At 36.6% G+C, this 13,006-nt stretch overlaps 1 protein-coding gene across 4 annotated transcripts in view; it reads left to right on the plus strand.

The window, feature by feature from the left end:
• The window catches only part of SMOC2 (SPARC related modular calcium binding 2), a 140,512-nt gene that overhangs the window by 100,700 nt on the left and 26,806 nt on the right, over positions 1-13,006 (plus strand). For all 4 annotated transcript variants that reach the window (XM_039707716.1, XM_039707718.1, XM_039707715.1 and 1 more), the window contains exon 9: positions 3,380-3,462. In XM_039707716.1, coding sequence (XP_039563650.1) covers positions 3,380-3,462 — 83 coding nt within the window. The remainder of the gene's footprint in view (positions 1-3,379; positions 3,463-13,006) is intronic.

The raw sequence follows: 13,006 nt of genomic DNA on the forward strand, positions 1-13,006 counted from the left end.
TGAAAAGATCAGCTGCTATGTTCTTGACCATTTCTAATTTTTCCAGCTTTGTTAGACTTAAGGTCAGTCCTCAGTGAAGCTCTGAAGAAGTAAAATTTAGTGATATCCCCAAAGAGGATATTTCTGAGCACAGATGGGTAAGGAGAGTTTTAGGAATTTCATACTAAATAAAGAATGACTGATGTATTTAGGAATTTACAGTCTTGGTAAACAAGCAGGTGGGATTTACTGCCTGGAGTTTAAGAGGAATGTCTAGACCTTGTTTCGGAGAAATATTTAGATGGGCTGGAATCCCATTAATTTTTTGATTTTAATTTTCTTTTCTGTATTGATAAAACTAAACTTTTTTTTTTCTTTTTTTTCTCAGGGGGAGGGAACTAATGGGGGATCAGAATATAATGAGGAATATATACTTGTCTTTTTGTAATTCTTAAAGAAGGGAAAGAAGGAACATGAGAGTCCTTCCTAGTTTAAACAGCCAGGGGCTTGTGCAAAATTTGGTGTACTGTCTTTCAGTTTTCCACTTTCAAAAGACAAATTAAAGGATCTTCAAATTCTACCGCAGGAACTGATAACATTAGTACTCCTCGTAGCAAAATGGGTGCATAATACTGAAATCTCTATTCTGCAAATAAGGGTCAAATCACTAAGGGACAGCAGAGAAAGACAGACAGATCCAGGAAACTATTGCCAGAACAATACTCTGCTTGTTATTTGTTTTGAATGTATTCATGAGGATGTTATTTGTCATATTATAAGGTTCTGAACACCTCAATAAATGGTAGTCACATTAAATAAGACCCTCAAAATGAAGGGAAGTTATTAACACTCATGTACCTTCTAATACACTGTCATCTAAAAAAAAGACAAATAATTTGTCAATGAAGGTATTTCAGAAAAAAAGGAACTCGTTCTAGAGTTAAAATAAAGGTATGTCAGTGATGAACTCCTCTAGGACATTTAAGACAGTAAAACAAAAGAAATAGGTGAAGTTGTGGAATAAATCTGGATTGAAAGGAGGTAATGTATTTAAAGGCTAAAAACAACCATCCCCACGAAAGTGTCGGTGTGGTCCTCACCAGCTGGCTCCCAATGCCTCTTGGAAATCACAACATGAACGTCAGCCTTTTGGTTCAGTGGGAACCAGGGGGCTGTGTTCTCACATGTGACTTTTTTTAGCAACTAGGATCTCGTGCAGAGTAAACCCCAAACTTGCACAAGATTCTCTGAACTTAAAAAGGAACATAAATCATCTGTTTCATGAAGCTGTCCACACTGTAGAATCCCTGTGGAAGCCTCCATCTCTACTGCTTTGTACACCTCAGTAAATCTTAGTGCTTCCCAGCAGACTGATCAGAGGTATAAAGCAGTCTTCCAAAGCCATTGCCAATTCTAGATATACATTTACTGCTAGGGATTCTTTCCCCTTTTAAATTCAAAAGAGTAACTTGGGATGTCTTTTAACTACAATATTTTTAACCTGACAGTGCTCCATTCTGACATGCTATCCCATTTGCACTCTTTCTCCATGAAAACTGAGGCAAGTCTGTTTTTGTTATCGGTTTTTAGCGTGGCTGTTCCTGTATGGTAAATTTTAAGTGACTTGTTTTCTTTCTTCAGTTGCTTCAAAGAGTAAAATGTAGACTTTTCACATTGCAGCATTTTAACACCTATTGGGCTTTTATAGATTTAGTTTGTATATGATGAACTATGTGTGTGTTTAACAAAAATATCAGCCAAAAGGGTAGAAGAGTAGAGGCCAAAAAATGAAATGTAGGCACAGAGCAGCCACAGTAATGGAAGAGAAGGAGGGGAATGCAGAGTCAGGTATCAGATTAATCAGGGGCCAGGCTGTTTGCCAGATACTGCATTAGTGAGTATTGCTCAGAGACTTCACTTTCACTGTTTTCTTGGCTGATTGAAGTGGTCATCCATCAAGTATCTGAATCCAACCCATGTTATCAAAGCACCTTCTATTTCTGCCATTCTTTAGGGTAAAAAAGACTCTGTAGCTCTCCCATGTCCACAAAAGCGATACTGTACCTTCTTGCAGAAGCTAAAATTTGATGGGCCAGTAGTCAGTTTCATCAGATGGTATAGAAATAAATTAAGTGCTCAAAGGAAAAAATAATATTGCAGTTCTCTGTGCTGCCTGATAATTAAGAGCAAAATATTTAGGCATTGTTTTTAGAAGCAGTCTGACCTGAATCCAGGACATTGTCACCATTCAATGTTTTTAGAAATATTTTGTTCCAAAAAAAATTGGGTTAGTATATTTTAATAAGAAATTTAAGTATACCCCTCAGTAAATGTGATTTTGGTGAAGTTGGAGTAGAACTTCAGTTATATAAACTATGAAAGAATCTAGATTCAGTCAACAGTGTGTATGTGCACACACATGTATATAGACAAAATTCATTTTAGTTTGACTGAGAATTGAAAAATTCTCTGAAGTGGTACCTGCTAGGTTCTGCAATTTCAGTCTACTTTAGGACAATAAAATAAAAATTTCTCAGAAAGAGACTGTCGAGGTGAGTGAAAAACCACCATGCATTGATAGTGAGACATGGAAAAAGAGATGGAATTCAGCAGCAGAATCTCCCATGCCTCCTGGTCTTGCATAAAAAATATTGCTAGTGGTGTTGCATAAGTCACTATTCATTGGAAGTACAAATAGCACAGTTTCTTGTTACCAGTCAGACTAACAAAGTGACTTTAAATAAACTCAGCAAGCATAGAAGAGCCAGAATATTCCAGCAGCAGGTGGAGATCCAGTCTTCTTCACAGTCCACCTCAAGCAGTTCCAGCCTAATTACCTTCCTTCTGGAAATCCTATCACTTTTTCACTCTAGTTCAAAACAGTGACGTTAACTTTTTTTTTTTTTTTGAGAAGATACAGTAGCACATGAATTTAGAGCTACAGTAGTCCCAAACTACAGTACCTGCCTTGTTGTGATTTTGGTATTGTTTCTCTGGTGTTTCCCAACATGAATACTGTCTGTGGTATTATTTATGACTTTTTTGTTTTATAGGTGGGAGACAGTCTTTCTTTTTTTTTTCTACAGGGCTTCTTTGGTATCTTTTTCAAAATAATTTTTATTTTGTATTAATTTATAGCAGTTCTTCAGTTTTCTTTCCAGTATAATGGGTTTTATAATAGAGAATATTTTTTTTAGTTTGGTATCAACTCCAGGAGAATAAAGATGGTTTCTTTGAGGTAAGTGAAAGATGGACAGATAAATTTTCATTGCCTTCTGAATGAAAATGTGGGCTTATTCCCTGAATAGAAGAAGGTATGAGGACTACAAAATTTAAAATTAATTAATTTTTTATCCAAATAATCTTGGCTGGTTTTATTCTGTCCCTGTTTGCTCTTTAGGTATGAACAGCCTAAATGTGATAATGGTGCCAGAGCTCACCCAACGAAAACAAAGGATTTGTACAAAGGGCGTCAGCTTCAAGGTCAGTGAAATGGATAAATTTAAGTTTATGCATTCCATGGCTTTATTCATTCACTACAGTAAATTAGAAAGCAATTCCTTACACTGGATCTAAACAAGGTATCTTTTAGATACCGCTCTATTGATTTGCCTCTAATTGAAGTCTTTGACTTTGGAACAGTGTAAGTCAATATATGTCTTGGGATCTTGTCAGAGAAAGTAAGACTCATTTTAATAATAGTTTAATGGCCGTTGGATTTACTTACTGGAATTATTCTTTGCTGCTCTCATATCAGGGAAATCAGCTAATATATCCAGGATAACTTAACCTATGCTTCATAATCCTTGTTCTAGCAAAATCCATGGGAAATTTGCCTCCATCTTCAAATCAGTCTCAATAATGTATAAATCTTACTTTTCTCCAAGAGAATCTTTGTCAGTTTACCTCACAATAATACTTTTTTTTAATTATTCTTCGTTGAAGGAAAAAATGGTGTCTATTAGAGTTTTCATTTTTTTTCACACTTTTTATAATCATATAAGAGATGTTATCTATTGATAATTGAGATACACAGAAGTCAGTAGACTTTCTTAAAAGGCTATTTTTGAAATAGCCTTTTAGTATGCTTGAATAACTTGAGGTGTAGCAGAGAGAATTATGAGAGAATTACAAGTCACTGTCAGCCATTGTAAAGAACCAGAAGGAAGTAAATAACATGTGCAGATCTTTCATGTCATGAAAAAAAATCTAGTTTTGTCACCCAAAGAAACATTCAGATAATAATTCTCAAACTATGCCCATCAGTGTTGAAATGCATATTGAGTGAACACATGTTAATGCTCTCTGTCATGAAATAAATTTAATTACAAGGTGTAATTAAAGAAAATACTAGATATAACTCTATGTTGTGTTCTATATAGAAGCTAATCAAAAGACCTGGTTGAAGATTCTTGCTCATTGTAGGGGGACTCGACAAGATGACCTTCAAGGGTCCCTTCCAACCCGAATTATTCTGTGCTATTTACAACTCCATGGAAATCAGTGGAAAGTTAACCATCTTCAACAAATTATTTCACACAACACTTGCATAGTTACCGACTTGGATGGTTACTTGATTTTATGGGGTTTTTTTTTTCTGAATGGAAAGGACTTAGAAGACATTATAGCAGAGCAGAAGTTGAAGAAAAAAGTTTTGCAGTTAAAGATATCACTTACTGGTCATTCCTACCTTTTGCTACATATTTGGAAAAGCATTTGCTAGCTGGAATCTTAGAGGGAGAATAGACAGGTGAAGGTTTTTAAGATTGTATATATCTATTTTTTTATCTAAACTGCTAGTGTTTTCACACAATACAATAATAAAGGCACATCCAAAATCAAGATACTTTTCTAATGAAATAGTTAACAAGAATTTTCGATGTTGCAAGCTCCTACTTGATAAATTAATTTTCATTAAGTTAGGCAATGGTATATTGATTTTTTTTTTTTAACATTATGGTGTTTTACATTATGTGCACTTTAATCCAAAAAACCACTACAGCAATGCAAGTCTATAGTTATTATAATTGATATGTATGAGATGGATTTGTTCTTTCTCATGTTAGGTTGCCTAATCTTTGTCTTCCAAATGCCTTGTGTTATTTTAAAATAAGGCAAATACCAAAATTTCTTAAATATTTATGGGTTAGGTAGAAGAATCCTATTCTGCAGCAGCATGGAATAAGTATGTGTAGAAGTAATAGGGGGAAGAGGTTCCTTCCCAGTTGCAGTTGTGTTAACATCCGTTTTTTTCTTTTTTTCCCTGTAAGGCTAAACGCACAAGTGCATTTGCCAATAAATGGCAAATTTATTTCTTATCATGAAAGCACTACATCAAGTAGTATGTATGTAGAAATGAATTGAATTTACTTTAAACAATTTTTTAATAAATGAGGTTGAAATATGATCTTGTACAAATATTTCTAGTTGTTAACAAGTAACACAAAGTTGTGTGAATAGCTAATATGAATCAACTTTTTAATAGCAATGAATCACTGTTATTCAGTTCTTCTGTTGTAAGTAGCCTTGCAAAGGCATGTTTGCATCTGTGTTGTCTAAATTTAAATATAGCATATAATTGCTGAGTGGTGCCAGGACTGAATAAAGAAAAAAACTAGGTTAATTGGAGTCTTACTTTTAAGGAATAATACATTTCTGAAAGGGTGGGTTTGCTTGATTTGCTGGTTATAACCACAAAAATGCAGTAGTCCTTGGTGAAACAACTGTGACTACCTGCTGTGTAAAACCAAAAATATTCTAAAATTAATTACTGCTATGAATGATCTTAAATGGGGTATTCCTACAGGTAGATCCTCAGGTGGATTAAATTGGCATGGTTCTGCAGCTGCACTGATTTATAGCACCTGAAAATTTGAACCCATTATATGTTAAACAAAATATTTTTAGCACTAATTTGTAAGTAAATCAAGAAAAAGTTTTTGGCAAGCACTGATACCTTCAAAAGGCGAAATTGTGGCAGATAAGTGTCCCTTGGAGTCTACAGCAAAATTCCCACTAATTTAAACCTAGCTAAGACTATGTCTTCACATCCTAAGGTAACCTAATATAAAGCATCTGAAGCTGAAGGTTAGTCTAATGTTTGTAGGGATGATCCAAGCCACCTGTATCTCTTAGTTTGGACTGGAAGTAGTAATAATAATAATAACAACAATAACAATGATAGTAATAATAATAGTGACATAAAAAATAATAATAATTCTCATTAGATTTCTAGATTTCTTTTTTAAAGCCAAAGCATTTTTCTGAGGTTACTTGTGGTTATGATCCTTCTCAGAAACTGGTTATTCTGAGATAATGAAATTGAACTCAAAAGGAGTATAGAGAATGTCACATACTATGAAAACAAAAGGGTTTTTTATTTTTCTCACAGTCAGAATTTTCAAACATTTGTGTTTTGACCTTTTGTTCTCTTCTGTGTTATACAGTAAAATGGGAGCTCTGTGATGTAAGGCCTTGAATAGTTTCTTCCATACTTTGGATTACTGGTGTGTTAAAGAAGAATTCATTTTTCTACATAAGCTGATCAAGAGCATTTAAAAGGGTTTAGCCTGAAGGCTAGTTAAGCTAAACATATAGTATGATGAAATGAGGTGTAGGTGCCCCTGTAAGCTTCCTGTTCATAAAGCTAGTCTTGCCTCTGCTCTAAGTAACCTGGCAGAAAAGGATGTTGGTGTGTAAGAAAGCAAGACATGATAGCATACTGATACAGTGCCAGACTACTCAGATAATTTATCTCCTGAGCAAATCCTTTTCTTATTTAAAAATATGCATTGAAAGCAAGAAATCTTTGTTTTAGGCTCTGCTGTGTGTGAGGGCTGGATAAACTTTGGATAGTACTTTATATGATTTAAGATTTTTGTATTCTTACCTGACTTGGGAATTTATCTTATTTTCCTGTAATATGATTTTTATTACCCAGACCTGAAATTTGAAAAGTAAATGGAAAAAATTTTAAAGTATTCTGGGGAATGTCATTTTACTCACATAATATTTTTAAATTAGAAGTGCCCTTATCTTTTTTTGCATAAAAAAATAACAAAACTAACAAATGAGTAAATGTCACACAAGTTTCAGCAAGGGACACAATGTCAAGCTGGATTTTCAGACTTTACTGGGTGGTTATGGTTTTGTCAATTTAAGTCAGACCACTAATTTTGTTTACATTTTATTTTGGTTTGTTTAAGTTTCTTCTTTTCTTTAACACAATGTGGGTTTTTCTGAAGTTCCTACAGTTGGGCTACTTCATTTCATACCAAAGGACAATTTGAGAGGGAAAAGTATAGTTTGGAAATGACAGTGCCTCAAACAGTAATATAGTGTATTGACTTGGGTCAATGTGCAGATGTAGTAAATAAATCTACTAAAAGTCTTAAAAGTCTCCCTTTTTAAAATTTTCTCTAAATGGCATAGCTCTTCACTGTTGAATATTTTCTTTTCCTGAGATGCTGATCTCAGTTTGCCTTGCTGGAAGCAGCATGCTTCCATTGCATTCAAGTTACTGTAGGTTTTTACTGGTGACATAAAATCAGCATTTCACTTCTATTTCTGTCCTTACTTCAATCCGTCACTTCAGTAGATTATCATTACAATTTTTGATTCTAGACCATTTTTCATAAAAAGGTGAGTATTTCAGGGTTTTCATAGCACTGAGTTATAAAGCATCTGAAAGATTTTTATTGTCCAGGGTTTATTCGGTGGCACAAGAAGGATTCAAAGTAGTTTTGAACTGCCTCTGTGAAACAGGCCATCCAGGGCCTAAGCTCTGTTAATCATGGCTGTGATATTCCAATGGTCTACAATTTGGACAAATTTAGAACTTTATGACTCAATTGAAATGTCTTGACAATGGTCCCTTGTATAGTTAACCAACTTAATAATAAAACAAAATAAAAAATCCCTTAGAACTCATCCTTTAATATAAACTACAGGTTGTTTTCTAATTTTATAGCCTACTACTGACTCAGGTCTTGTTTTGAGCTATGGGTGTTGAGCTTAGTTTAACCTTGGCATTCAAGTAGTTAATATTTTCTCCTGCAAATCATGCATGAGGGCAGTTTAACTCATCTGTTTATTTAATTTTTGTATTACTTAAGAGAAACAAAAATATTCTAACTGCCCATTTTCTTCCTATTGTAATGGCTTTATTTACTGTGTTTCTGATGGGATAATCCTGCACTGACCCTGAACAGTTTATGTTTTGTGGAGCAAAACTCATGATTTAAGGTATGAGGGAATTATGTGTGGATAAGTACAGTTTACTTTTGGTTGTTGGCAGTGTATCTTTTTCCAAAGTTAAAGGGAAGTAGTCGGAAGCACTCAAACCACAATGATGAAACACCCATAGCCAAACAGCCGTCCTATGAAGTGTATCTCTTCAAAGGCATCTTAAAAGAAAAGGAAAGTGATAGAGGCTTAACTGCTTTTCCTTTTGAGGTTCATTCTATCATGCAGTGGTTTCACTTTTGACCAGGACTGCGTCAGATTTTATAAGGTGACAGAGAATTTCCCAGCTAAAATACTGAGGTACCACCACAGCCCTACCCCATCTAGCTTTGTCTGTTTCCCCATAGTCCTTCATTTCCTCAGTGTAGTCTGGTGCCAACACCAAGTAGAAAGTAATCTTATTTCACATTCTTAAACATTTGAATGACTAAAAATTTCTCTTTTTTTAAAGGCATCAGATAAGGCATAATTCAAATTTTTAACACATGCCTGCCTTCCCATGAGCTTCAAATTGTTAGGTCAATTGGCATGTAACTGTCTCCACTGAGCTGTGATTTAAAAGGATTATATTTTCATGATGTAACCAGCTTTCTGGCTGCACAAGCTAATATTCAAAATACTCCTTTCTGCTATTGAATCTTAAAGCTCTGAGTAGTCAAGTAACCGCTTGAACTTGCTGGCTGTTTTAAATGAGCCTGTAACCATTGCTCTGAGTTCTGTGCTGTTCTATTTACCAAGAGGTACTTGGCAAAAAGGCTCTGTATGGAGCAGAACTACCTGGAAAAATTATTATGACCGGGAAATGTTTCAAATCTGGTGTGAACCTTCATGACAGTGATGGCAGAGCTGAACAGCTGTGTGGCGAGTTGATGTAGGGGACCTGCCTGGAGCATGGTAGGGTCTGCTGGGAGGACGTGAGGCTCAACAGTGAGGCACAGCTCCCAGAGCTGGGGGTTCATGATGGAAACAGAGTGAAACCCCCATAAACCAAAAGGAAATTACTAGTGACATTGTATACCAATTAGACACCCACGAGTCTGTGGTCCCAGAGAGGGTGCAGCAAGAGTAATGAGAGAGCTGGCCAGAAGAGGTTCCCAAGTCACTTCCAGTCATTTACCGGCAGTCCTGGTTAACTGGAGAAGTCCCAGAATTACCAGAAGGTAATTAGCAAATGTAACTCCCATCCACAAGAGGGGCTGAAAGGATGATCTGGTACTGGGGAAAGTCATGGAGCAGATCATCATGAGTGTCATCATACAGCATGTGCAGAGCAATCAGGGCATCAGGCCCAGCCAATGGGGCTTTATGAAAGGCAGGCTCTGCATGAGCACCCTAATTTTCTATGGCAAGGTGACTTGCTTAGAAGATGAGGGAAAACCTGTAGTTGTTGAATAACTAGACTTCAGTAAAGGCTGTTACACCATCTTCCACAACAGTCTCCTGGAGAAATTGAGTATTTTGTTGGCTTGAAGAGACACGTTTTTTACTGGATTAAAAACTGTCTGGATGGCTGGGCCAAGAAAATGGTAGAGAATGGAACTAAATCTAGTTGATGGCCAGTCACTGGTGGTGTTCCCCAGGACTCATTGTTACGGTTGGTGTTGTTTCATATCTTTTATCAATGGCTTGGATAAGGGGATTTAGTGCATCCTCAATAAGTTTGCAGATAACACCAAATTAGATGGAAGTGTTTTTCTGCTGGAGGATAGGAAGGCTCTGCAGACAGATCTTGACAGGCTTGATCAGCGGGTGGAGGACAACCACATAAGGTTCAGTAAAGCAAAGTGCTGGGTACTGCACTTATATTGCAACAACCCCATGCATCAATATAGGTTTAGGGAAAAGTGGCTTGAGAGCTGCTTAGCAGACAGAGATTTAGGGTTTCTAGTTTACAGTTGGTCAGGTGTGTGCCCAGGTGGCCAAGAAGGCCAATGACATCTTGGCCTATATCAAGAATAACATGTCCAGCTGGACCAGAGAAGTGATTTTCTCTCTGCACTCAGCACTGGTGACGCTGCACCTCAATGCTCTGTTGAGTTCTGGGCCCCTCACAACAAGGAAGACAGTGAGGTTTTGGAGGGTGTTCAGAGAAGGGCAGTGAAGCTGGTGAAGGGTCTGGAGCACAAGTCTTGAGAGCAGCTGAGGGAGCTGGAAGTGTTTAGCCTGGAGAAAAGGAGGCTTGGGGCAGGGAACCTCACTGCTCTCTAAAAGTGCCTGAAAGGGGGTTGTAGCCAAGTGGGGGCCAGTCTCTCCTGTCATGTCTCAAATGAAACAATGAGAGGAAATGGCCTTAGGTTGTGCCTTGGGAGGGTCAGTTTGGATATTAGAAAAAAATTCGCACTGAAACAGTTGTTAGGTATTGGAATAAGTTGTCCAGGGATGTGATGAAGTCACTGTCTTTTGAAGTGTTCAAGGACTGTCTGGATATGGCACTTGAGGTTTTTATTAATGGGTGATTTAGTTTGGTGTTAGGTTGACTTGATGATTTTAAAGATATATACCAACCTTGTTGATTCTGTGATTCTGTGCAGAGGTGTGCTGGAGGGCCAGGAGCACTCCTTGTCAGTCCCTTATTGCTGGGGTAGGAAGGGGAATGGCAGCTTCCCCTCCCAAAGCACTTGCTGTCTCCTCCAGTGTGTGCAGTGGTGGCCTAGGGAGGGGGGAGACAGTAATCCTCACCACTACATAGGTCTGTAGGTCAAGCAAGTGCTGAGGCCACTGCTATGGCTTCAGAGCAGCTGATCCTCCAAAGAGGACTCAGTGTCTTAAATCTACAATAGTTTACTTGGGCTTTTGAATTTAGTAGCGCCAATATTATTACCCCGTTTTCTGGCTACATGAACATATTTTAGTCTCCCAATGGGAATTTTAGCTCCAGAGGAAGGAAGTCTTGCAAGTTATTTTTCAAGGCTTTGCATATCACGTTAATTTCCTGCATACCCTCTTTTATTCATCTCCTCCTCCTGATTTAATTAATAATGATCTGGCACAATTCTTCACACTGCCTTAATTTTACATCAATTTGTAATAATTTCTTATCAAAATGAATCTTCACACAAACCTGCAGTAGAAATATTAATATCTGAAAAAAATAATCACAAGCACATAACCCAAGAGCTACTTAATGCGCAAATTTGCCTACAAAAATCACAGAGAAAGCATTTATGTTACTAGTAAAATGTCAGTGAAAGACACAACTATTTCACAGTTAACAAAAAAGAAATCCTTGCTAATTAAAGGTGATGCTACTGGCTCAGAAATAGCATTTCATTCATTGCTCTACTTCATATTAACCTATAATTTTGTGTTTATTTTACAGGGCTATAATAGAAGTAATAAACACTGACTTAATTTGCTTCACAGCATTTGGCTATGCCAAAGAATATATATTCTGTTTCTCACCTTACTTGTTGCTGTCCTCCTTTTCCAAACAAACCCGTGTTTAAGGACAGCAGTCTTGCCTGCTGTCGATGTGAACAGTGGAACACCTCCAGGAGAACATGCCCTGGGAGAATGGGAGAAGGGAGAATGTTCTCCTGTATCTGGCTGGTTTCTCACACCAGCTGTACAGGTACATTTAACCCATAATATTATATTTACTTTCCTTCTATATTTTTTCCTAATAGTAAAGAGACAAAGAAGGAAATGAATTTATGTAAAATGTTTCAATGCAGAGATTAGCTTAATCAAGAAATCCAAAAGAAACTGCAAAACAGTACATTTTAAACATCTTTGTTTCTTTTAACAAGGTCTCTGCAGAAAATACATGTGAGTATTAAGAAAATCAAGATACTTGCCCTCTTTTAAAGACAGTCTAAAGTTTACAGTGAAAATACCACAGACCCTTTTAAAACAGTTCCAAATACATTACTGAAGGATACTGAGGTAGTGTCTGTGCCCAGTATAAAATCCTACACAAGCAGAGCGAAACTTTGTTCACACTGGAAACTAAAAGGAATTAAAGAATTTGCCTTATCCAACAAACTTTGATGGTCTATTCTCAAAACTACAAGCTTCAAGAAATGCTTTTAAAAAAAGCTTGAAATAATCTCTGGTATAATGAAGACATAGGAGAGGTATCCCATAATAATGTGGGGCAACTGGATTGTAGCTCTTGGGTAAGCAGTAGAAAAAAAACAACAGCAGTGGGGAAGATTGATATAGAATAACCTCAGTGTTTTCTGCCAGAATGCCTGCAATCATTATCATCTTGCAATCTAAAAGTTGTCAAGAAAAGCTCATATTAACTGGAAAAGGTGAAAACCTTTTAGTGTGCCAGGGCTGTAATCATAATGAAAAATGACACATGAATCTTATCATGACAGTGAGTAGGAGTCACATAATAAGGCACTATTTCCTCAAAGGCACAGGGTATAGGGCTTCCCCTTTATAATCTGATAGAGTAAATTGAATAAAAACATGCCATGGATTTGTAATGCTGTTCCTTTCAAAATGGATCTCTTGTTTTGTTGTGTTTTCATACTTGGATACAAGCTCTGTTTGATTATGTGGCAGGAGCAGCTCTCATGTTTAATCTGTGGACAGGGAAAAATAAATATTTTCATTTCAGATTGAATGTATATTTGGAACTATATTTTCAAGAGGGAACAGCAATGATTAGGCATTTATTCTTTGTGTTTAGTCACTTGGAGAAGTGTTCCAGTTTTCAAATAAAATGAACACTTCAATAACTGTGAGTTCAGTGGGGATTTTCAATTCTCAGCAATTATGAAAATATCCTGTACTTACAATAAATTGCCCTAGAAATTTTCTGATTTTCATC

Source organism: Passer montanus, unplaced genomic scaffold (genome assembly GCF_014805655.1).
Source record: "Passer montanus isolate IOZ18808 unplaced genomic scaffold, ASM1480565v1 scaffold2, whole genome shotgun sequence".
NCBI lineage: Eukaryota > Metazoa > Chordata > Aves > Passeriformes > Passeridae > Passer > Passer montanus.